Raw genomic sequence first — 26,496 nt, 5'->3', positions numbered from 1 at the left:
AAACCGGAATAACAGAACATATGCAGAGGTACATTAAAATTACATTAGCCTTCTGACAGGCTTATGCTGCTGTTTTCTTAAATGCAGATGATAAGTTTCAATTGTGAAATGTTTGTATGATTTGGAATATTATTTTCTAAAATGATATCACAGATTTCTTATCAAACAAGAGATATATAATAAAATAATAAAACATCAGCTTTTTCCTATTTTCAACTTCATTTTTTCAGGTTTTTCAGCTTTTTAAAAAGCTCTTACAATGCTGAACAGCATAGAGTACTATGCAGTTCTTCCAAAATATGGGAGAGGGAAAAGAAATGGATGAGCATCAGTACGGTTCCACTAACATCAATTGCATTTAACTTCTTTATAGTAGAAAATGATGTATCTCTGTGTGTAATTAAGCCCATACAGAATGATTGCTTTCTCTGAAGCAGGTCTCAGTGTAGAATTTTGGCTACATTCAAACAAACGCTTAATTCTTTTTGCAGGTGCATGCTTTATTTACAGATGAGCTGCTGAATTTTCCTTTTCTTGCTTATTGGCCTGCAGAAGCTAGCTAGCTGACACTGTATATTCTTTGTACATTGAGAACATCTTTGTATGTTAAAAATATTTTTACAATTAGTGCCATTTAGGGAGGGATTCATAAGGCTTTTCAAAACTGGATCTTAATGATTAGTGCCCATGGAAGCTTCTCTGGAGTTTTTTTCTTCTGCAAGAAGTTAGCTCGCTGTTCATATGTGCTCTTCAAGATACCTTTCTTATGTTAAAAATGGAAATATCTCTTTTGAAAATAAAAATTGGTCAGGCTAGGCTTGAATTCTTTTGAGAGTTATTTTCTTTTACAACGTCCAAGGATTTTTACAAAGATATTTTCCACAGAAAAATATCCCCTTGATGAATTCATTAAAAAAAAAAAAAAAAAAAAAAGAAAATAAATCAATCAGTACTAGTCCTTGTGTCTAAAAGGAGCTCTATAAAAGCCTAAACTTTGAGGGAACTCGGGTCTGGATCCAAACTTTGAGAGTGAGGCCATTCCCTAGAGAGTAAGTATCATTTAGGCCATGCATGCCTGGATATATGCATTCTTAAATAGTTTACTGAAGTCATCCAGCTCTAGCTACCACAGACAATCAAGTAGAATGGTTTGGTTTGTTCTTACTTTGATTTAAGCTTTTCGTTAATTAGTTCTTTTCGCCATTTCTCCAGCTGTTACAAGACTCAAGCAAGCTTGTAATTAAGTAATTAAAGCTGTTGGTTTCTTACATATTTTATAGTAGTATCTTTCTCTGGAACAGATGTACTTTTACTATAAGAAAATGCATTCTTAGACTTAGGGTAAAATATTAGATGCTTGGCAAATATGCTTACTTCATCCATGAAAGGAGTGGAAGGAAGCATGAATATATACAGACTCCCCAATACTTAGGTGTAAATCTGCCCCCGGGCAACTCTGGATTTTGTGGATCTGACAGTTCTGACAGACATCCCGAAGCTCTGCCACAGCTGATACTGTCAGTAGCTTACAGCACTCTCGGACAACAGGCACTGAATGGGCACTGGCGCTGAACTGTGATCTTCAGTGTAGGGGTAGATTCCTTAAGTTCTCCATTTCATTTGAAATGTGGACAAACCATCCCACTTGATCCCTTAACAGCAACCGACAAATGAGAATTTAGGCAAGAAGAGGAGTCCAGAAACTTAGTCTCATTGTCTGCAACAAACGTAGGAAAATTTACACCTGATTCAGGTCATCTACTTCAATGTATCTTCTTCCCCTCTGTGGAATGGGGAAGATGTTACTGGTCTTAACAAGAGTAGACTTTCCATCATCATGGTAGAATTATGAGGATAAATAAATAAAAAGTGTGAGAGGTTCCTATTCCAACCTGCCTTTTGTTACTGCAGACCTTAGATGTATAATCATGAGCTGGAGATTCATTTCTGTCATGCAAAATATTTCAGCATCTTGTTTTTCATCAAGACCACAACTAACATACAGAACTAACCCTGGATTTGTGTTTATGGACTTTTTTTCTTCTAATTCACAAAGACATTTAACCTGCCTCCTTATGAGAGCTATTTCGTAAGGTCCTTCTAATCTGATTCTAGAACTTCTATATTTCTGCCTTATCTTTCCCTACCCTACTTGTTCATTGTATAAATTGGAATAAATTCTTAACAGAAACTTTGATGTATTAGTAAATGAAAAGCCTTTTCCCACCTATCCAAAAAGCTCACTTAGGCATACACTGACTGAAAAGTTCAGAACATCCCTGCAGCTCTGGGACCTCAGACCACACACTCCTATGTAGTGGAAGCCAAAGAATGGTAAGTCCATTACTTTCACAGGGTGTGATTGTTCCCCCACCTGCAGAGATAAAACTATTGCTGTTAAGCTGTATTAACTCTATTTTAAAAAAATACATGAAAAATACATGCGGGTTTTTCTGAAAAAAAAGAAAATGCAAATGGAACAAGGTCAAACACCAGACACACTACCGGTGTTGTCTTTTAGTACACTGTGCTCATGAAAATTAGAGCTGAAGACCTCCAGTGAGTATACTGAACCAGCAGTCATGCATTAAAAACTGAGGTGCTTTCTTTGTGCAGGGTTTTACAACTGAGGGGAGAATTAATAAAGGCTAATTTTAGCCTGGTGACACTAATCTTCCTAAGTTTATTGCAACAAAATAAAAATGTCTTCTGTAGAGGCAATTCAAAGGAGCTAAGAGAGGTTCCTGCTCTGAATCATCCTCCAGAGAAGACTCTCTGCACTGATTAATCTAAAATGTTTGGCTTGGCTTGGCTCCTTTCCTCTGCTACATAAAAAGTTAGATTTGCTGCAGAAATTAGGCAGGCCTATGGAAGCAACTACAGCTTCACGTAAAGTAGTGGGGCAGGTTCTTCCCTACACGCTTCTCTCACAACTTGAAGCCAGGGGTGAGTGTCACCTATGCTCGGTGTTCAGTTTTGTCTGTCGTCTGGCTTCCCCCTCCAACTGCAAGCAGAAGAAAGAAGGACCCCTTCACAGGGCACTGAATCAGATCCTACTTTAGACACCTAAATGGAATAAAACGTAGAGATTCACACATTTATTTCAAACTTTGGGGAAAGCTATTCTATTTTTCCAACTGCCTCAGTTTAATAAGAGCTGCTTTTTCACCCCATGGACCTACCTCACCTTGCTTTTTACTTTACGCTCTCACAGCTATCACAATGCTATAACTCTAAGCTAGGATTGGCCGTGAAACGCTTAAGACAGTGAAGCTCGGTGACAAAAAGTCCCATCGTACGTAAGCCTCAAGGAGTGGGTGTTTAAGTCCCATTAATGAGACTAGTTCTCACAGTCTGATATTTCTATAAGACACCTGAACAGTTAGTAATAGGCTAGAACTGGCAGAATGGTGCAGAACAGTGTCGACATTGATCAGCGTTCGTGGTCCAGCTCTGTATTGTCAAGGGATTTGATATTGAAAAGGGTGGAGAAAAGGGTGACTTGATTTGCGCAAGGTCTGGCAGAATTAAAACTTTCAATCTATTTGCCTCTCCCGCCAAGACGGTTACAAGTTATCTTGATTGAGACCTACAGGGACTACCTCTAATAAAAGATGTACGCACCTACCGCAGGATTGAGATGAGAGTCAGGCATTTAAATCCAAAATTGTAATCTCTGCCGAGTTGCCACCCAACCAGGAACATGTCTAAACTCAGAAGGCACCTCCCTGTCATGTAACCTCTCCTCAGTACCGACAGTTTTACTTTGGTCGTGCCCAGAACTGCCCTTGTTTGAGCAACTTGGCGTCTTACATCTAAACCCAGTCAGAATCCCAAAAGAAGGGAAGAGATTGCCTTGGACCCCTCGAAATACACTTACTGCACAGCAGCAGAACAGGGCACTTCCCAAAATACGCTTTCCCAGGAGTGAGTCCAAACGCATTAGCACACCTCAGACAGGCAAAAACTGACTTTGGGTGTCTCAAATTTTGGATTACTTCTTCTAGCCCTCAGGCTATTGTGAAATGTGTTATGGCAGCAGCGCTTCCGTGTAAAAGGAAATCACTCCTAGCTAGAGGTTGTGAGAAGGCAGGAATGTGAGGGGATCTCACCACCTCTCCTGGTATAACTACTCCTTTGATGCGAGGAACAAACAGACCAACTAACGAACACATACATGAAAGTGTGGTCCTATACACCAGCGGCGAGGGGCATCCGTCTCAGTGGAAAAGTTCTGATCCAGTGACTTATAATTTAAAATACAGAAATTCTCCAGAGAGTGGGGACAGGATGACCACCATGTATCCTCCGGGACTACAAGTCTGTAAATCGTGGAATCAGCAAAACATCGTCCTGCATGTAAAACCCATCCCAATGCTTGTTATCACGCAGCAGGGTGAGGACAGTAGCACGGCTGATAAAAGCTCACTACCAACAGCTCTGGCAGCTCAGGCTTTCATCCAGCAAAACATCCAAAAACGCACATAAAAGCATGCACTTAAGCAGTTGAACAGAAGAGACTAAAAAAGCAACGCTCTCCCTCTCCTAAGCCTCAGGTTCTGAAGTGCTCTGCATAAGGCACACTCCTTGCTGACAGCCTCTGTTATCTGACAGCCTCGCTGCTGTTGAAACTCTACATAAAGAATACAGTTTCCCAGAGCTGATTCTGATCTTGCTGACATTGGAATATATCAGGAGTATTGCTAATACCATAACTGGAATAATTACACAAGCTTAAAAAAAAAGGGGGGAAGGGGGGATGAGGAGTGGAGGGAGAGGGAGTGTTTAACACTAGACAAAGACACTCAGTAAGTAGTCATGGACATTCAGTTCAGTTTCATGACTCATTTTCTGACAGTTTTTTGAGGAATTTTGTCCAATCTTTTTTTTTTTTTTTTTTTCTTTTCACTAGCTTCTGGGAAGAAATGTTTCCTACCCATACCAAAACCTTTCCTCTTCTGAAAACAGAAAGAACAGCTCATAACTTGCACGCATAACTTTGCTCCGTGTTTAGGGCAAGTTCTCAATTAAGGTAGTCCTGAGGTTTGAAAGTTCAGTTAAAGCAAGACTTTGGAGCGATAAAAACTTTTTAAAATGAGGCATGAAATGCTTCCTAAGGCTGGTGTGATGGAAAAAGAAGAAAGGCAGTGAGACGGCCAGCCAAGGCAACGTGCAGTCCTGTTCAACAGCTGACCTGGGCTACTGAGGACACAGCAAAGCTCAGACAGTTTGGGTGGCATTTCCAAGGCCAGCTTGGGTGTCTACCAGCCCTGGCAATCTTAGGCCACCCCTGGATAACCCATTCACGGGAACCGAGAAGGGGACCAGAGCCTTCGCACCCTCGGAAGCTTCCTGCAAGCCTTTGGCAGGCCCTTTCTGGCTGAGCTATACTCTCCCTTCGTACGGAACGGGAGCTCCCTGCAGAACTCCCGCGGGCACCCGTGCCAAGCCTCTGGCCGTTAAGTTTGTGTGCGTTTCTCGTACGACAGTGCTAGAGGCAGCGGGCCGTGGCTTTCTCCCTGTCCATCTCCGTACGTGGAACTTCCTCGCCCTTACAACTTGGCAGTACCGTGCCGATTCCTCTGGAGGATGTCTTCTTGGTATTTAAGCTCGAGCGAGCACTTCTAAGGTTCATCAGATGTGACGGTTCTTTTCAGTTTGTACGCAGCCCATTCTGGGGTTCATCTCACAAAGTTTATAAATTCTGCCAGCGTCCGATATTCTTCTAGCTGCAGTAGTGTCGTGTGATTCAGAAATTTCTTTTAAAGGGGGCTGTGGTTTTGCAGAAACCATTCCAGGACCGAGTCATCATTTTAAATTAACAAATACATCTCTTTCTTTTAGTCATCCTCGAGATATGCAGTAACACTGAATAATGGGTCAAAATCTTCTGCTTTATGTGCAGGCCTTTGACAAATTGAAAAACTTTCCTAGGTATAAAAAGAAAGAGCTGTCTTGTGGGGTTTTTTCAGATGGGTCCTTCAGTCCACCCGTTTGACCCTATGCACACATTCAAATGCTTGGACAGCCGAAGATGTTTTAATGATGGCCTAAGTGAATTATTGCATCAATAAAAAAGTTACTTTTAAAAATTACAAGTAACTCGGAAAGTTGGAAAACATCCATCCAAAGCATTTGTTCCGAAGTTTATGAGCAATATAAACCCTTAAAGAAAGCTCACTGCTAACTGATGACCGTATCAGTAATACATGTCCACACGGACCGCATGTTCAACAGGTACAGTTATTTACATCTGTGGAGCCTACATCCCTCTTAGCCAGTGACTTTTTCAAGGTTATTTCCCTGTTGAATTGCCGAAGCTGAATATACTGCAGTTAAGAATTTTCTACTTCTGTTGCTGCAATTCTGTGCTAAATGGCATAACGCTAAGGTCATCATTTTTTCTGTTAATGTTATAAACCTTTCACCGTGGTCTGATTTCCTAACAGAAAACCGATGGCTGCAAACACCACCACCACCACCCCCCACCCCCCCCCAAAAAAAGGGCAAAATACAGTTTATAGATGTATAGTGCCATTGCAACCCTAACCTGAACAATCTTGAACGCAGCGATGAATCCTTACAGCTTTTTATGCCAGCGTACACCCCCGAGCTTACAAAAGACCTTGAGAATAGAGCATGGCAAAATGTCAGCGTCCCACCGTTCCTCTTTAAAAGTAAATCCCAGCGGTTAATACGCATGGCGGACATGCATGGGTCAGTCTCCTCCCGGGAAAAATATAGCACGGCTTAAAGTGCAGGACTGTTAAATATTTGCATAGTTTTGAACTGAACCAGTTGAGAAAAACCTCTTTTTTTCTTCATCCCAAGGATGTCCAAGTTTCCACAATTGTTCCTGGGGCTGCGATAACTGTGTGTAAACTACTGGCGGTGCCGGCGAGGGGGGGGGGGGGGGGGGGGGGCTACAAACGCCTGGCTGCTGAAACACAGCTAACGTTCTCCATCTCCTCTCCGCTTCCTTGCCCCCCCCCCCCCCCAGCCCCGCTCCCGCCGCTGCTGCCGGGGGTCGCGGGCGGCGCGGAGGGGCCGCTGCCGCCGTCCCCCTCGTGTCCCTGTCCCCGCGCGGCGTGGCCCGAGCATCCGGGACCCGGGTCCGCCCGCTTCCAGGTTGCCGGGGCAGGGCTGCTTTTCCCCCCTCCCACCCACCCCCCGGCCGCCTTGCCGATAATGCCGAGCCCCGCTACCCGGCGGCTCGTCAGCCACGGCAGCCGGGGGCAGGGAGCAGCCCCTGGCCGGCGGCCAGCCGTCTCCCTCGCAGCTACCTCCTCCCCCCGGACGGCCGCTCCGCCGAGCGGGATCCTCCTGCCTCCGGTCCTACAAGTGACAGCGCCGAGAAACCTTCCAAGCCAGCCCGGGCCGGCATGTCCGGGACCAAATACGTGGATTCGGAGGTAGGACCGAGCGGGGAGGGACGCGGAGCCGGGACGAAGCCTGCAGCGGCTCCGGGTGTCCCAGCTCCCCCGTGGGGGGGGTGGGGGGGGGAAAGCGGAGGGACGGGGGGTGCAGCTCGGCCGGCGGACCCTCCGCTGCCGGTGCCCAACCGGGCACCTGCGGGCAGGGACAGCGGTGAGGGGGGGACACGGGGACTCGTCCTCCGCAGCCGGGCAGGGGCACCCGGGGGGGGGGGGGGGGACACGGGGACACACACCCACACCCACACCCGGGGGACGGGGACTCGTCGTCTGCAGCCGGGCGGTGGGGACCCTCGGTATACGGAGGGCGCCGGGGCGAAGCGGGGGCACGGCGGCGAGGGTAGGGGTGGTCTAGCGAGGGCAGCCCACCGAGGGCTCCGCGCCCCGGGTCCGCCTGGGGAGGGCGGTGTGGGGAACCCCCCCGGCCGCTGCTGCCCGCGGGGGGCAAGGCGGCTGCGCCCCTCCCCGCTTGAGGGGCGGCCGCGCTCCGCCCTGGGGCAAGGCGGCGGGGAGCGGGCGGTGCGGCACCGGCACCGGCACCGGCACCGGCACCGGGGAGCGGGGACGCCTGGCGGCGGGAGCGGCAGCGGGAGCCAGCGCCGTGCCCGGTCCCGCGGGGGTGTGGTGTGCCGTTAAATAGCCGGGGCGAGAGCCGCCCCCCCTCAGCGAGGCTCCCGCCGCTCCGCGCCCCCCGGGGTCGCCTCCCCCTGCCCTGCCCAGACTCGGCTCGGCTCGGCACGGCTCTTCCTCTCGGCAGGGCTTTCTGTACACGGCGCCCATCAGGGAGCAGGGCAACATCTACAAGCCCAACAACAAGATGATGGCAGACGAGCTGAGCGAAAAGGCGGTGCGCGACGTGCACACCAAAGAGATCGACCTGGTCAACCGAGACCCCAAGCACCTCAACGACGACGTGGTCAAGGTGAGGGGGGACGGGGCGAGGGGGGAGGACGGGGCCGGGCAGCCGCCCGTCCTCTACGTGGGCACGGCTGGACGGCAGCGAACCGCATCCCTCCACCTGCTGCGGGAGGGAAAGGGCCGGGGGGGGGGGGGGGGGGGGGGGTAGTGTTCGTAATTTCGTGATTTTTTTTTTTTTTTTTTTGTCCTTTTTAAACAAAAGGGAGAGCGGGCAGGAGAGGGGCGGGCAGCCCGCTGGAGCTCCTTGCAGAAGTGAAGCGGGGCTCCGTCTTCCCCCCCCCCCGCGCTCTCCCCGGAGGGAGCGCACCGGGCCGGGGCACTGCGGGGCCGCGTCCCGCCGGGGCTGGGGCTGGGGCTGGCGGCAGCCCCCCTTCGGGGAAAGGGAAGCCCCGGCCAGGGGCTGCTGCGACTGGGTGCCCCCGGCAGGACAGTTCTGCAGCCGGGACGTCCCGCCCGGGAGCGGGGGAGCGGGGGGGGGAAAAAAAAAAAAAAAAAAAAAAAATAAAAAAAAAATTGCGTGACCTTATGTAACACCGGCAGAGGGATTTTCCTTCCCTCGGGCACGTATAGAGAGGCAGGGCAGGGAGGTGGCACCAGCCCAGCGCAGCCTGAGCTAGCTGAGCACGGCCTGCGGGACAGATCGCCCTCCCTAAGCCGAGTGGGTGCAAAATCAGAGGTCTGGGTGGTCGTTTGGAGTTGGGTCCTCGTTTTGTTTTGTTTTCCTTCCCTCAAGCAATGATAAATGGGAAGAAGCTAAGCAAAATCTAAACTGTGCCCTTGTCTAGATTTTTGTTTGTTTCTTTGTGGTTTTAAATCAGAGTTTGGCTGTGTCGACAAGTTAGGGTCGATGGAGGTTCTTGCTTGAAGTCACTCCGGTCAGAAAAACCATAGAGCTGACTCTTCTCTTAGCAGACAAGTTTTATACTGGGCGTGTGAAAACTGAGGATGCTGTCATCTGGGCTTGTCAGAACCTAGGAAAAACGGGAGCTGCCCAGCCGTAGTGGGTGCCTAAGCCACTAGCTGCCTTAGTTAGGGTCCAGCAGAGTCAGAGTGTGTGCAGCTCACCGTGTTTGTTGGTCAGGAAGACCCGTTATTGAAAAAGAGAAATACTGCATTGTTTCCAGAGAATCAAAAGGTTGGACTCTGGTTCCTGAATGTATGTCAGTAAAATGATTCATGCGATGTGCAGACAATATAGCCAGGTCCCGAGTAACCTCAAATTCCACTGACTTCAACACAGTTTGAAGGTGCTGAATATGACTAGCCATCGTGCTGGATCAACGCTGAGAATTATCCCTCAGAGCAGGCTATATCTTTAAGGAGCCGTTGTCAGGTTTGGGATCTAGAAAGAAAAGGCATCAAGTTGTTATTTGTTTAGAAAAAAGGATCTGTGTACCCAATGGTACAAAACTTCCATTAAAATGGTTGATGTGAAAAAGGAGAGAGCAATTCTTTTTTCTTCTACCCACGGAGGAGCAGCTGTGTAGACAGGGAATGCAAGAGCTGAAGAATGAGACTGCATCATGGTTTGTTGCGTACATCAACAGAAGAAGTCCCCAAAGCAACCAAACCTTCTGAGGATGAGTCATAGCCCCCAAGCAAGTCAGAATCCGGGTGTCCACAAACTTAACTAGGGAAAGAAAGGTCCTGCTGGGAAAAGAGGGAGACCACTGACGGAAAAAACTCCTAACGGACTTAAAAGGAACCGAAGTGTACAAAGCCCATCCTGCCCTCTCTCCCTCCCACAGGGGCAATGATTAAGAAAGTTTGTTATGTCCAATCATCTAAAAGAAAGTCGAAAAATAAGAATTATAGGAATGGAAAAAACAAGCTTCTCAGTGTGTCCTTTTGAAATAATCATGGACCAACACATTCATTGAAAACCAGCAAACAGCCACAATACCGCTACCGCCTCTGTGTCAGCAAGCGACCTCCCGGTAGTGCACGTAGTCACATCAAGACACAGGAATGTATCAAAATGAGTTTGATGTTAACCAGACAGGATCCGTTTTGCATCATAAAAATGGCAGTATTTGTAAAAACTGCGGCCATTGTAAAGCCGTGTTTTTCTGTCTTGTTACAAGGACAGAGAAGAATTACTTTGATTTTTATAAGTATTTCATGGATAGGTCCAACCTGAAAAGTGGAGAGAGTAATTTTGCCACAATTTGAGTTTACTTGGACACTGCTTTCAGGTTCAGCCTCTTAGACATAGCAATAAAGTTCAGATCCAGTACCTAGGGGACAGGCTGGGACTGGGGCAAAGATACACAGCTTCAGTTCCTGCCTTAGCCATCAGTCTATGGTCCCCTTCTGTCATGCATCTGCCTTTCGTACTTCAGCTGTAACTCATCCAGGCAGAGTGTAAAAAATACACTTGTGTTAACAGAAGGCGTCTCAGTCGGGTACTGAAAATCAGAGGAAAAAAATGTTTGGGAGTGTTGTAAAGCCAGAAGTATGGTTCAGGCTAAGCTCAATTCTGTTTAAAGCCATTGCATTTTTCTAGATTCAGAACCTTTTCGGATGCTTTTTACCCAGCATTTAAAGCATTTCTTGCCACTTGACTATGAGGCACAATAGCATGGAAACTGGGGACAAATCAGTCAGCCATGAAATAGAAATGATTAGACAGAGAATGAGGAATCTGCTCTGTAAGCAGCTCTCTAAAAGGCCTCAGTGTTGTCTGCATTCAAATACTTCCCATAGCACATTTTAAAAATAACCCTTGCTTGTGAGAAGCAGGAGACACGTTCCCTTGATGTGCAGCACAAAGCATCTGCACAGCTTCCTCTGCAGCAGATCCGTGGTGCAGGCAGCAGCAGGGTAGGGATCCAGGCAAGAAGGAGGGATGCGGTCAAGACCCTTTTATAAAAACTAGACACATGGAGCAGCTTTTTACCGAAGTTCTTGGTGACCTTGATTTTGCTTATGGTTTCTCTTCAAATTAGCTTCCAAGCAGAAGATAAGTGCTGGGAGGTTTCCAGAAAAGTGGTGTGAAAGACTGGATTTCTGTTCAGAGAGGGATGGAAATGAGGCCTTACCGAACCTGAGGTCCGCAGGCAACGGAATTGGCCGCTCTGTGCTGGAGGAAGCACGATCTGGTAAAATCACCAGAATTTCCCTCCTGTTCCAATTCCTTCAGCGGGGAGCGGAAAGGAAGGAGCTTCTTCCTCATAGGACTTCCCTCATGCGTCACCTGGGCAGGGGGAGAACGTGCAACAGTGGTCCCATTCCTTGAGGCGCTGGCTTGTGAAGTTGGCTAGTGACGCAGAGGGCGAGGAGGGAATCCAGCGAGGGAGGAACAGCCTCTGTGCACCTGGGAGCTCTCCGGGAGTCACGCTGGTGGTTATACAGCTGTTATACAGCCCCACGGTTGTATCTATTTCGTGTGTCCTTCACTGGACAATTCTACTCTTGGACTTGCGTCCCACGGGTTTCATTTATGTGTGATGAGATGCCACAAACAGGATAGACAGCTGATGGGGTTTTTTCTCTCATTCATTCCCCGATGACCGGGGACTCACGTGAAGGTGCCTGAAGTTCAGCCTTCGCTCTTCCTGTTTCCCAACCCAATATTGGTGTTTTGCAGAGCATGGCTTAACTTACAGCCTGCCACCTCTTTGGAGTTCAAAGTTTCTCAGAGTATCTGTGGTCAAGTCTGCACTAAGTTTACTGAATTTGGAAGAAGCAGAGGAGGGAGCCGGATCTCTTGCAGCTTGCGCTTCTTCGGTACTTCCTCGCTCCTTGCTCAGGATGGGGATGGACCTTGCAGCCAACCCTGCAAAGTCTGCTCCTTTGGGACTAGCGAGGACCAAATGTGCAGTCACATCTGCAGCCAGATCACAGCTTTTTCCTATGGTGGTATGCCAGGAGGAAAGGCCTGTGCCTGGTCTACCATCCAGAACATAATTATTATTTTGTTTTAAACAAGTGGTGTCTATCTGCTGTTTGTTGCGTAAGAGTCCTTTTCTCTCTGGAAAATAATTCCAGTACTTGGCTGCAGATGTAAGGATGCAGAGCTTTTGTACCAAGGTTTAAACAGTTATGTATTTGTGCCTTCCGCTTAAAGCTAACGCAGTTAAGGGCAATTCAGCTCCCTGCAAGGAAAAGTCTGGAATTTTTAGTTAGATGTTGACAAATACCATAACAACCTTATGGAGGCATTAGGGAGGAAAGTATTACTCAGCCGTTTTAAAGCCATTTAAAGCCAATTTCTGCTGCTTTCTGCTAAAAAGAGAGGTTTTTAAAAAAGCAGTTTGCCGTTTCATTTAATCCTTCACAATTACAGTCCCTCCCTGTTGCGGGCAGCACAGCGTAAGGTGCTCAGAGAGATGACTAGGCGGAGCGCTTCTCCCCTCCCCACCTGAGCACCTCCTGGAAGGAAAGCAGGGCTCGTCCCCTGCTCTTTTTGGAGGGGAGAGCTGAGGCCTTGAGAGCTGTCACTCTGATGTGACAGCAGGCGTCAGCCTGGGGGGAGCTGAGGTCTGCTCTTCAACGTGGTAAAATGAGAGAACAGCAGAGCTCAGCCAGGTGCTTTTTCTGAAACAGGCAATTGAGTGAAGTTTAGTGCAGACCCCCTTTCTTTGTTTTCAGATATCATTAAAAGTCCTGAGAAAATAGATACATATATAAGTTTAAATGCATCAATATAAATATATAAATAATAGATAATTATATAAAGAATATATTAATTTATAAATACACAACTATATAAATATGAGAGTGCGTGTGTATGTTCTAATCCAAGCTTGTCACCTGGGCTCTTGCTGTTGGCGGTGATGGAAGTTGGATGCCTCTGGAGGCAGAGTCACATCCCAGAGTTTAGGCCTAATGGCAGGAGAGGACGAGTGGTGCTCTCAAAGGGCGTTTCTCTCCATCGACAATACACGTAGCTTAGATGCGACACCTTATTTTTCCATAACTGCGTTTAAATGAAATGATTCTGAAACTTTGTGTCATATTAACGTCCAGCTGTGGGGTTTAGATTTGAAAATGCAAGAATATTCAAGCGTTTGACTTTGGCTGCCCACATGATACAATTCTGTTTCAAATATTTCTTTCAAGGCTAGTCCGGGAGTGAAAGATTAAAAACTCAAGCCATTACAAATACCAGTTTATGCAAGGACTGAGCAAGTTTTCAGTGCTCTGAAAAACAGTTTTCTTGCACATTAATTAGGAGTTCCCAGACATGGAATTTCTGAATGTCTGCAAGATTGCAGATAGTAATGGCATCTGTTCTAATGAAAGATTCTTTCTCAAAAAAAATGTGTTTGTGTTTAAGCTCATAGTATTATTAAAGACTTATGCACTGCCTTCTTGCTTAGCATGATGAACATGACTCATAACTCCATAGGAAAATGTTCATTTGATGGCCATGGGGACTAAGCCAACGATTCAGCGTGGATGTTCCTTCTGTTAGAATTTATTGGACGCTATCTCGGATTCAGAGGAGACAAATACTTTTCACTTCTGATAAATTCAACAGAATTCAGATTATACGCTAGAAAATTTTCAGAACAGTTTGAATTAATTTTAGATTTTTTTAGCCCACTATATGGATCGAAAGACCATCTTCTGTTGCAGAGAGTATGGATGTCTAAAACAAACAAAAAAATTATTGAAATCCAAAACTCCCCAGGGGGAAGAGTGATAAATGTGTATAGTAGAGTCGTCTGCCCATGAGGTCCCCAGTGAGAAGTTGTTCTTTGTTGTATTTTAGGCAACAGAGAGAAGAAAATACAAATGAACTTGGATGACTCTGTAAAACTTGTGATCTCTGGAAAACTGAAGAGAGATACAGTTCTAAACTAAGATAAGTTTGTCTTTCCCACAGCTCTCAAATACCCTTGTAATAAACAGACAGCGGGATGAAATCTGTATCGGCAATTGATTTTTGAGCATTTTGATCCAGAACCACCATCTCTCTCTTCTTTTCCAGACAAACGACAGTAATAAAAACCATCTTGGTCTAAAAAGGATTTGTTATTTTGAAAATGAAAGAGAAGTTGTGCCATCTAATTTCGTTTGATTTACTGGGGAGGCAGGTTTTACTCTGTCAGTCCCTTTATATTTTTCTGGCAGATTTCTTATGAAAAAGTCTTTTGAAAGTTTCAAAACAAACTTTGAATTTAATGCAACACCATTCTTGTCAGAAATTATGTCATCAGATTAGCATTCAAAAGGACAAATAGTTTCAGTACCACTATCCCCACACTAATGAGCATATTAATTGATAAAACTTGCACCCAATTTTGTTCAAGATAGTCAAGGAGCTGTGCTATAGATGTTAGTGGGGCTATACAAGGATGAGGTTTGTCTGTAGACTTCTATTTATCTGGCCCATGTACTTTATTTTTCAAACAAATGAGAACTGATAAATTCAACTTCGTGGATAAGAAGTGAGAAGATGCTCTCACAGCTGAAGGTGAAAGCGTCACATTCCCTGTCCAAATTCCTGCTGTGCTGAATTTATTCTCGGAGTTCCAAAAAAGCCTAAGGGAGTCTTATAGACGGATTGCAACGCTTCCTCTGTCAACTTTGAAATCCCTTGTCGGAATTCAAACAAATGCTACAAAAAAAAGTCAGTTTCCCCTCAAGATCAGGTTACTATCTCCTGTAGACCTTAGCCATAAAGTCTGCTGTTGTTTTATGAAGTCCAAATTCACATATCTCTGTTCTAGTGCAGTTTATGACTAGACCAGAACTGTAGGCTAATGATATCTTTATTTTTATGAAATACTAAAGAAATGTTTACCTCGTTTAAGGATCAGTAACTTAAGATCTTCCATAAGAAAGACAACCTTCTAAGAGGAGAAATGCAGGGGCAAATTTTTTTTAAAGGAACGGAGAGGCAGCTGGGCATCACTGCACACTCACGGTCAGCAATAAATGTATTCAGGTAGAAATGAGGGAAAAGGTGAGAACAAGTTATACTGATTTCCTAAAAAGTATTGCAGCAGATAACTGGAATGCATTTGTGGGCAGTATACCTAGTGAAGAGTCTCCTCTCCTTAGGCTCCCTTAACAAATGATAAACAGAAAAAAGTGGTTTTCAGATCTAAAACACCCTCCAAAGGTGCCTGTCTCTCTTCAGGCACTACTAAAGGGTCTAAGGTCACTATATTTCCATTTTGCCTTAGTGCCGAAATTTAGGAGGGACGAAGCTAGAGCAAGCTCTAAAAAGTTATACTTAATAGCAGTTTATTACCTTAGTAGCAGGTCTGTAGACCTGCATTGAGGGCAATATAATAATATAATGTAAATATAGTATATCATATTTTTATATTATATGTATCAAATAAAGTATAATATAAAAATATAACATAAAATCTGTTTACAGAATAGCTTTACTTTTATTAATGTTTCTGGATTCTGGTTAACTCCAGACTGCACTGGAATCAATAAAAGAATTTGCATTATCTTTAGTGGAGTCAACACTTCACCCCGGTGTTCATGTTGATGAATATACCTCTATACCAGCATACAGATGGACAGACATATGTGGATGTACATACACACAGATGTATCAAAGTTCTCTGCTAAAATAGGTGCATCAAACAAGGAACTGTGGAACAAGAAACAAGTGATAAAATGAAGAAAGCTTCTTAAGAATTTCTCTTTGGGAAAACTGCAATAACCTCCCAGCAGCCCAGTTTCCAGGGAGGAAAACAGCCATTTTATTTTCTGACTGCTTACTCCCACAACACCAACATATTTCCCAAGGAGCTGGCTGACACGGTATCCCCACCTGCGCAGGAAGTTTCGCTGTTTCAGAGGAGCGCAGATGTCTCCTTGAAGCTGCTAGTCTTTCCTTCTGCCAGACTGTATTGAGACAGGACGGGCAAGTGCTTCAGGAGGAGATCTCTGGAGAATGGCTGGTTGCTGCAGTGCTGACCCATTGGCATCAGTCGCATTTTTCTCACGAGTACTTCCGCAGATTTTGATGAGCCTGCCCATCTGATAAAACAAAGCCCATCACCGGGGCTTTTCTGGTATGCAGTCAGTAATTCAGCATGGGCAGGGAGCGGGAGGGTTTTCTTTCAGTAATTAGAAGCAAATTATTTTTTGGCTGTTTTCATTGATTTTCAGTTTGTGAAATGGTGATCTGCAGTCACAACCTTTTTCTAAGTCATGGAATTATTTAAAATTTTTCATAATCCATTTGAGTACTTGTTACGTGTGCAGTAGGGGTCACTCCTGACCGGGCTGGTTTTCTTCTCTGGCTAGAAGAGTGTAGTCCTTCAACTCTACTTTCCAACGTGAGTATCCTTATTTGTTAAAGCATTGTTTGCTTTTCTGGCATGCTCTATGGTACTCAGGAAAGATTCTCTATTTCCATCAAGAGATCTGCCAGCAGAACACTTTTCTTGCCATATTATGGAAAGCAGGCACAGGGATACAGGGAATGTAAGGCAAATTCATTGGTCGGTTTGAACAAGTAACTGTGGTGGAACAGTTCCGCTTGCTTGTTTAGGGTTTCATTCACTTTGGAATTACTTGTCATTTTTCTGCGCTTAACCAGCCTTACACAGAAACTATGGTCCTAGCCATCTGCGCTCACGGCATCTCTTTTTTGTGTGTGAAGGGCTGATCTGGCCAGTCTCCAGAAAAGCAGTGTGCTCTGAAGACAGAGATCAAGGTTGACGGGCAGAGGCTAATCTGGCTGCACCCCAGCCTGGAGGGACTCTTGGGGTTCCCTTGCTAGATGCTTGCCACCATACCAATAGTAAAGGTGATTTACTGTCTTGTGACCGAACTTATCCCATCTCTGAACACCTCTGGATGTTCACGCTTTGTAGTCGCCCGTGCTGTAGCCTGAGGCTGATACAAATACTCTGGAATAGGATGAGTTTTGCCTTTACTACACGCCGGACAGCGCCTAATGTTTGCTGTTGAAAACAATGATTAGTGAGGAAGTAGAACATCTAGGCATCATGAAGCTCTATGTTTTCAGGAACAAAGTACCAGCTTCTCTACACAACTGCAGGTAAACGTTTGCCAGGAGGAGATTACACAGTGCTCTTAAAGGGGTGAACGAGTCTCCTGGTGCCTGGGATGTGGGGGAAGGCAGAAGAGCTAAGGGGACCCCTAGAAGACCCAAAACCTCCCATGCTCTTTCCCTCGAATTCAGTAGAAGCAACCTTATAAGCTTTTTCATCATTTTCTGATAAACTGTGGTAGTGGTCCAGAAGACAAGCATCAGCAGATGTGGAAACACAATATTTCAAAGGGTCAAGGAATCATTTAGATGTTTAGCTGGTATCATTGATTTAACAGAATTGTTGTGAACTTATTGCTTAATTTTTTTTTTTTTCTGCTGCTGTGATGCCTTTGTTCTCCAAGCACTGTAACTGGCAATTTTGAAGTTCCAAATAGTATGTGGAAGTACAAAAACTAATAATGATCTCGTATGCTCATGCATTTTCTTATTTTTCTTAACACACACCACAGCCTTCTCCAAAGTTAGTAGTGCTGCACCTGTCCTGAACGTCACCTCCCAAATGTGACTTGTGCCATAGAATGGCTTGTCATTTCGTGATCCTTTATACATTTTCTTCCGTTGAATTTTTCTTTAAAGGGCATTGAATGCATTGGGAAATTTTAGAAATTGCATTTATCACAAGAGAAAAAAAGATCATATCTGTTTTTTTCTATATGTCTGTTTCAAGTCTTACAGGGACACGATATAATATGGTGGAACAGTATTATACTTACAGTCTTGGCATCAGGGAAAAACCTGTTGAAAAACAGCACAGGGTAAGCAGTAAAGACAGTTTCCATACTCTGTGCTAAAAATATAAAGAAAACTAGCTTGTGACTCTTTCTTGTATAGATACACATTCAGACTTGACTATAGCCCTGGTCTGGCAGAGCATGTAAGCACATTGACGTCAGTGGGGCAGTTCACATTTTTCAGGTTGTGTGCGTATTTAGGTGGTTTGCCTGATTGGACGTATTAGTGGTCAATCAAGAGAGATCCCGCAGGGACCCGAGCATCCTTTCACTCACTCCAAAAGATACTGATGGCACTCAGAAATGTACGCATCCTCACCGTTCGTTTGGGTTCCTCCTCAGTGGAGTAGTGCTGGTGCTTGTCAATGCAAACTGCACGCTGTGAGCACAGTAACAGCACACAGCTACCGCACACAAAGATTTGAATAATTATAGTTACAATCACAGAAAAGTAGATTAGGTCAACCCCCCCATAAAATGCTGGTCAAAGCCCCCATAAAATGCTGATGGTCTTAATAATATTTTTTTCTGATTGACCCAGCACAGTAAATTTTCCAATGTAATGGAAATTACGTACCTCAGAGAACAAACTTTTGCGGAGAAGCACAAATGGTAAATAGGCAATTTGAGATTGGCATTTAACACGGCTTTCCAGCCTGCCATGTTTTGATATATAGGGACTAAAGTGGCAGGGTCAACAGGTCAACTATTTTCATATATAAGGCATATATTCTTGAGTCAGCTGAGGATTTTTTAGGAAAAAACAGTAATCTTACACTGCTAAGCTTTTTTAATAAATAGGTTTTTTCTTTAAACAGACTTGCAAAAAAAGAAGACAAATTCCCTATACCATTTCCCTTTCTTGTAAATAAATGCCTTTTCGAATCAAAGCAGGTTCCTTAATTTCCTGGTAAAAGTTTAATAAACATATACAGAGCAAAAGAAGCTGTGGTAATTCTCACAGTAGAATCAGACAAAAGCTTCAAGCAATGTAAAAAAGGGCTTTACCAAACTGAATAGTAGGAAACAAAGAATAGCTGAAGTCAGGAAGTGTATTGTAGGCATGGAACAGGAGTTGATAGTGTTTAATAGCTTTGGCTGAAACAGAAGGCCATAGCGATTTATTAGCATCCTTTAGAGGGTCAAAACAAATTTCCTTTACTTCTCTCCTTGTTGCAAGTGAACGTGCCTGTATTTTCATTAGTTTGGCAACAACTCAATGTGATTTCACAGCACACCCCGACAGCTCTGGAGGAACAAACTGCACGCTGACCGTGTAATCTACTGAACAACACCTGTGCCTAACCGAAACATGCCTTTGATGTAGATAAAACAGGAGTTCTTCACAGACCTACATGCATCTGATGCTTTGGCAGAAGTGGCCTTGAGAACAGTACCCTAAAAGAGGTATCTTATCCTTGCAAGCCAGTTAGATTCATTTCCAGAAATTAGAGTGTCTTTCTTCCCTAGAGTCATATTTCTGGCCGCTTCTCTTTCTGCTGTCAGTCCTATTTTTACTTTACCTCGCTCAGTTGGACTCCTGTTATCAGCCTGATGGCACTCAACCGTCACTGAGTGCTACTGAACTCAAAACCAGAGGGGAGTAATGGGAGGGACTGAGGAGCGGGTAATCCGAGTGATGTAAATGTAACCCATAGCAGGGCAAAATGCATGCAGTCACCCAGTCCTCCTCCTGCCTGTGGAGGTCTGATCCCTATGAGTTAAAAACAGGATCTTTCATGGGAGTGGTTCGGTGCCGGAAGAATCTGGGTGGTATCTCAATTCCGGCAGTGTAAGGACTTATCTGTACTGCCTGAACAGTGAAATAAATAGAGCGATTCCCAGCCAGTGGATCTGTACGTGATCTGTTAGCAGGTGAGAAGTGGAAGAGCCCAGATTACCTCAGCTCCTTGCCTATCTTTCCTTAGACTGTACACTGCTGTGGGTAAGTCGGGGTTTGGACAGCACCGCAGAGGTTCACCTTCCAGTCGTAGCTGGACTCTCTTGAGATGTACGTAATTTCATAACGTTCTTATGGCTTTCAGGGAGATAACAGCTTCATTTTAACACTGTATTCAGGTGACAGCTTTTAGAGTTGCCAGGCTGTTTTTTCTGTCTTTTCGCTCTCGAGTTCAGTTTGGTATCTTCCTCATTCAAACTGGAGCAACGTGGAACATGGGACTTGAGGAATAATGAAATGGGAAAGATATGGTAGTGAGACATCAGCTATGGTTCCTACAGGGCCATCTATTCAGCTTCTGCACATTGGTAGAAACATTTCAAGAGCTGTTGAAATTGCTCCAAGAAAGTAGCCTCTTGACAATTGTTGGTGGCATGAATATACCGTTGTTATCATCTCACAGGCAGATTGATTCCTGAGTACTTTTAGGACAACTGTGTATGACTGGAGCTGGGAAATCCTGGCCAAAGATATATCATAAATGTTCTAATATTAGCATCATCTCCTGGAATGAGGACAGGGCTGTCCATCTGGAAAAGTTATACGGCATGATTCTTCTGTCAGCTCCCCAGGATTAACTCCATGGACGTCTTGGAGCGCACAACAGGCTAAAAATGTTAGTTACTGAGAATCTTGATTACAGAAAGTTTACTATTTGATTTAAAAACCAGTGAGTTTACTGGCTTCCATTTTTCAGTAAAACATTCATTATAGTGAATTATTTTGAAAGGAATCAAATTACAGGCTAGTCTTACGATTTATTTTAAAAGTTCTAGGAAATTCACATTAACCTATGGTTTCTTTTTGCATGCCAAAAGCGTGCTTTGCTGATAAAAATACGTCCCACTTACCTAAATTAAAGATGTAACCATGAAAAGGCTGATGGACCTCAATGCAAACTTGCTTTCCTGCTGAGATTTAATATTTCCCTTATTGGCCAGTTGAAAAAATACAAGGTAGACTTCACCACAACTGAACTGAATAAAAAGACTTTAGGCATGACCCTGAATAGCCCCCAAATGCGCTGAACTGCTGTATGATGGCTGTGTGCACAAACTGGCTCTGCCAAGGATCACATCATCAACTGGTGGGAAGCATCCAATAAATTGCCAGAAGTTTTAGAATAAGAGGCCTATGCTCAGCCATGTAGTCTTCATGTAGTAGCATTTTTTGAGAAGCAACTTTTTTTTTGCTGTAATCATCTTGGGGTTTGCCATCATCTGCATGTTTTTGTTGTCTGATTTCAAGGCAAACATTGATGAGAAGTTAAGAACACCCAATCCCTTTGAAAATGAGCTAACGTGGAATATGGGCTACAGCAAAAAGTTTGCTTTTGAATAGCTGCAGAAACAGACACTATAAATGTGCTTGCTTGTGTATTCAAAAAAGAAAATATACTTGCTCCGGCATATGTAAAGTATGCTCAGGCATACATTTTTTTCCAACATGTGTACTTAGTTGAATGAGATTGATTTCAGTGAACAATATACAGACCTTGAAATCATCTTGGGGGGGGGGGGGGGGGGGGAGGAATAGACATAAGACAATTAGATGCCATCATCTGTAGATATTATTGACTTCTCCATGTATGCATCTACAACCTTTTCTTCTTTCTTTCATGATGCAGTCCTAAAATCCCGTGGTTGATACAATGACATCTGATTGTTTCATTTAGTAAAAAGATCACAAAACATCCAGAGAAGTTCCTTGCTCTGTCTTACTAGACTGCAGCTAACTTTTAATGACTGATTCATGTAATTATTTTATGGCCAATGTACTGTATAAAGCTAATTTTTTGTCAGTTGTTTAGTCCCCAAACATGAACTTTTATATCAACTAACCCCACAAAGAAAATAGAGAGCATATTGTTGCCTGTAATGCCTTTCCCGGAATTAGAGTTATTTCCACCAGAGCTTCAGTCTTGCACCCACTGAAATTACAGAGCCCAAATAATTTCCGATTTCCTGTCTTCACTCAGCAGTGAATGTAGTATACTTTCTATGCTGTCTTCAGACACTGATTTCAAGGAAACTTTTCTAAGATTTGTACCCAAAATTCATGTGTATGACCTACAGAAGCAGAGGTTATTGCATACCTGTAGAACTATTGCAGAAGAGAACCGTGATTCAAACTCTCTTTTCACTTTCTTTTTTTGTAGCTAGTATTTAGAATTATGCTGTTCAGTTTCAGAAAGTCCAGACAGACTTTTGTCTCTGCACGCCTTTACAGAAAGCGCGCAGCCCTGAGGTGTGTTCCTCAGGTACTGCGCCAATGCGGTCTGCCATTGGATTCTGTGGAGACAGAATTTCAACCCAAATGCTACCTTTAGGTGTGATGGTGATGATGATGATGATGATGAATTCCCATCCCAAAGAATCATAGATCACTTTCAGATCACCAGAGCCTAGTTCAGAGTAGCAGATAAAGAGAAGGTTTATAGTTTGCATTATATGATGTCCAGAGAGAAGCAGTGGCAGAGAGTGATGTTTAGGCCTGGTAATATGTTGAATTAAGCCAGCTTGATGTTAGGCATTCAAGAAACTTGGTATCCCAGCTGATCCTGAAATTTCCTCTCAAGGACTTTCAAGCCCTTCCAGCAAATTGCACCTAGACCGTGCAGGTTTGCTTTGGAATTACCTTTTTTGTTTAAGAAACTGGAAAGTCCAGGGGTATTATAGTATTTTTCCCTTTGTTGGTTAACTTCTGTTTGGAGGTGATTGAAGATTCAACAGGAGAGAGGGAGGAGTTCTTTCAGTTATTATATATATTTTAGATTAAAAGAAGTGATTGTGAGCCTTTTCCTACAGTATAAGCAATACTTACATTGAGTGTATGGATACTCACCTCCCCCCAGCATGCTAAGGTACTGTTGCCCGAGTTTCTGAGGCCACTGGCCCATATCTCCTTACCCTGCTCCTGTACATCTTCACTTACAGCAGCATTATCATCATCTCACTTTGGGATCCAGTCCCAAGAATGCAATTGCTTTTTTTCTTTCATCTGACTTAAACGGTCATCTAGTTTCTTGCAGAGGAATAGTGTTGTGATATTCTCTTTCCTGTGGAATGCAGTACCTATACAATTGGTTGTGCTAACTAAATTAAATATCCTGTATTGTGGGTTATATCAAACACATGTTTGTGTGACATGGAGCTGAACCATCAGTGAAATTCTGTTAATTTTCTAATAGAAATGTTATGACAATTAAGCTTCCTGAATAGCTCCGTATTTCAACAGAGAGCGGTAAAATATGCCTGTTGGAATGCACTGCTTCCTTAGGTGACTTTTTGAACTATTTATGAATAATCAAAAGTATGACATATGTGGAAGAGTGTGTTCCTTCTAAATATTAGTATGTTAGCCTGGCCATGTCTTTCATGACCAGAGTGTTATAACATAAACAGGATAAGCTAGAACAAAATGGCTCTAATGTGAAGAGCCTCCTTATGTTTAATAAGAGAAAGAGCTCCCTAATCCTTTCAGACTATGGAGGAGCTCCACCTGATGCAGATCTAAATCCAGCATTTTATCTTTCAGTCTACTAAGAACTATGTATGCCTGTTTCGAAGTATATATTCAAATAGCTAGCCTCACCATTTATTCACTGTCGAAATTCAGCAATGCTATACAAGGAAAGATGGGAACATTTGGACAAATAAAACACATTTTATTGATACATGCTTGAGGTGCGTAAAAACTCAAAGTAGTGACTGCATTTATTGCATTCATAAAGACGTGAAACGGTTAAGTTAAGCAATGAAAGCATGATGATTCTGTTCACCTGGTTTGTCCTTTAAGTAGACTCTAAGGGCACTGCATATCCTTAGGGCTGTAGGAGGGGAGGAAAATATATTCAGTTTTGTGGATACCTCCATGTAGAAGTTAGATGTCTAATTTTGAGCTAATCATTGAGGCTCCCTGGTAGTCACTGGAAGAAGATAGTTACTGAAGATTCATGCCTTAGACGATGTGTTAAAATGGGTTGAATCACGTTGGGGTGTAGGAAGTATGTGCTTCGGTGTTTTGTTACAGGGGACCATTGCTCTGCAGGAAAGGTGTTTCTGGAATCCACCCTCGATTCAAATGTCTGACTCGCCTGACTTTGTGTTCTTTGCTGCAGATTGATTTTGAAGATGTGATTGCTGAGCCAGAGGGAACACACAGCTTTGACGGGATTTGGAAGGCCAGTTTTACCACCTTCACTGTAACGAAATACTGGTTTTATCGTTTACTGTCAGCAATCTTTGGCATTCCTATGGCTCTCATCTGGGGCATCTACTTTGCCATTTTGTCGTTCCTGCACATCTGGGCGGTGGTGCCGTGCATAAGGAGCTACCTGATTGAGATCCAGTGCATTAGCCGCGTCTATTCGATCTGCATCCACACGTTCTGCGACCCACTGTTTGAGGCCATAGGCAAAATGTTCAGCAGCATCCGAGCCACAGTACGGAAAGAGATTTGAGGGACATTTCAAGGAGAGCCATCAGTCTAGGAAGGGGGGGGGGGGGGGGGGCCTGTGTTGTTTGGAGTGTTTTGGTGCCAGTTTTGTGTTTCCCAAAGCAACATACAGCAACTGGTGGTGGATATACTGGCCCAAAACAAAGAATCACTTGCTCAGTTTCTGTTTCTACTGTTTATACTTACTGGATTACTTGCTTCTTTTTTTTTTTTTTTTTTCCTTTTTTTCCCCCTTCAGCCTGCCTTTCAAACTAACCTTAAATGGCCATTCTTCCACGCCAGCTGCATATCGTTTTGCTGGCTGTTCAATTCAGAAGCCGAAGTGCTGTTGGATGCCTTTTTATCTCACCCTTCATTCCTTGTGAGATAAATCCACAGTGATACTGAAGAACGACAAAAATGCTTTCCAACACTATAAAGCCATTCATTTTATTGTGGTCAGAGAGCGCAGAGCTATTGCAGCAGAATGAACGTGACCAGCTGGCAGGTTTTAGCAGAATGTTCTTTTTCAATCGGATTGTCAGTTGACTGCAGCTATTTACAGTCATGGTCAGATATGGTGCACTATGAAGAAATTAGTTAAGTAAACAAATGATTGAACTAATATATGTCCTGAAAATCTAACACTTTATCAGGTTGGAGACATTGGCGTGTGAAAGCTTTTCATGTGCATAAAAAGCTTCAGTCAGTGCCTTTCTGTCTCATTCTCTCTTGGAAGTTTGCATCCAGTTAGTTCTCAACCTTTGCTAGGATTGCAGAAGCAAACTGCAGTTGAGAACTAAAACTGGTCATTATGGAAACGTTTTCCTGACTGTGACTTATGACACATCCCTGAGCGAGCATTTAGGTGCTTATCTCATAGGCTGCTTCTTTTTTTTTTGCAAAGTATTCATATAAATACATATCGCAGGTATGCCAGAGATAACCCTGAGTTATAAGAAAAATGAAGGTGTGCCAAACACAAGCCACATGAGGCCAAGGAGGAGCTGCCCCTGAGAGAAACTTTTCTATCAGCTTTCAAAACTTCCCTATCAGCAGAAGTCAGCATGCCACTAGCACAGAGATTTTTTTCAGGATGCTTTGCTGAGTCTAACCTAATCCATCACAAGCGATGGGTTAGAAACTTCACTTTTGTGGGTTGGTTTGTTCGTTTTTAGCTGAGCTGCAACATCAGGAAGTCTTAAACGGAGGGCGTTGTGTGAAACTACCGTGTTGCAAAGTGCAAGGCCTAGAAAGCAAAGCCTTTGCGACATGTTCTGATGCTGTGACCTGCAAGAGCTTTTTGCCCTCGTGACAGTACTGTGTTCAGAGACGCTCTCGGCACCCTCATATGGTTCAGAGATGCTCTCTGCATCCTCATACGGTTTGCGTGAAGCATTTGTAAAAATAGTTGTGAGGCTCATCAGCTTTATTGTAAACCAAGCTGGGGCCTGAGCCCGCTCCAGTTGGGATCTCCAGCAAACCAGTTCTTGACCTCAGAGAGTGCAAGATTTGGCCCTTGGGATGAGCATGGAGCTGTCTGGTACACCTACAGCTTTTTTATTTAGCGCTGATATTTCACATATTGCTTACCTAACACAGGAGTGCCTTCGGTTCAATTTCTGCCAAAGCATTGAAAACTTTAGGAAATGCTGCATTTTTTTAAGGGGGGGGGGCCGGGGGGGGGGGGCAGGGGGGAGGGGAAGAGGGGAGAGGGTGCACAAAAAAATTACAAAGCTATTAACTACTATTGTTTGCATTTAAAACAGACACTGGTATGGATATAGTTTTATGTTTTTCTATGTACATAATGGAGAGTGTACTATTATAGATTTTTTCAGTATTAAAAACAAGCGAGATTGTAAACAAGAAATATTTTATCTTTTTATGAGGAAAATCACTCTGAAGAAAACCTTCTTGATTTACCATATAAACTGAATATCCTGAAAGATGTCTGTTCACTTAGAGTTATTAGTCCCTAATCCAAATACGTTGCTGATCCAAGACATTTACATT

The 26,496-nt window shown here is 44.0% G+C and overlaps 1 protein-coding gene across 1 annotated transcript; it reads left to right on the top strand.

Moving 5' to 3' along the window:
* The first annotated feature begins 7,233 nt into the window (after positions 1 to 7,233).
* CAV1 (caveolin 1) lies at positions 7,234 to 26,145 on the top strand. Its single transcript, XM_049814430.1, has 3 exons — positions 7,234 to 7,412; positions 8,191 to 8,355; positions 24,164 to 26,145. Exons 1-3 carry the CDS (start codon positions 7,383 to 7,385, stop codon positions 24,503 to 24,505), a joined length of 537 nt encoding a protein of 178 aa, XP_049670387.1. The 5' UTR covers positions 7,234 to 7,382; the 3' UTR covers positions 24,506 to 26,145.
* The last annotated feature ends 351 nt before the right edge of the window (positions 26,146 to 26,496 follow it).

The sequence above is a fragment of the Accipiter gentilis genome, chromosome 11, assembly GCF_929443795.1.
Source record: "Accipiter gentilis chromosome 11, bAccGen1.1, whole genome shotgun sequence".
In the NCBI taxonomy this organism is placed as follows: Eukaryota; Metazoa; Chordata; class Aves; order Accipitriformes; family Accipitridae; genus Astur; species Astur gentilis.
Note: the sequence above shows the minus strand (reverse complement) of the source record. Positions and strands in the feature narration are given on the sequence as shown.

Bases quoted from the DNA above. Each gene is read 5' to 3' on its own strand.
- CAV1 (XM_049814430.1), top strand. From the start codon at position 7,383: ATGTCCGGGACCAAATACGTGGATTCGGAG. The intron at 7,413-8,190 runs GTAGGACCGAGC...TCCTCTCGGCAG, and splicing joins CCAAATACGTGGATTCGGAG to GGCTTTCTGTACACGGCGCC. The intron at 8,356-24,163 runs GTGAGGGGGGAC...TCTTTGCTGCAG, and splicing joins TCAACGACGACGTGGTCAAG to ATTGATTTTGAAGATGTGAT.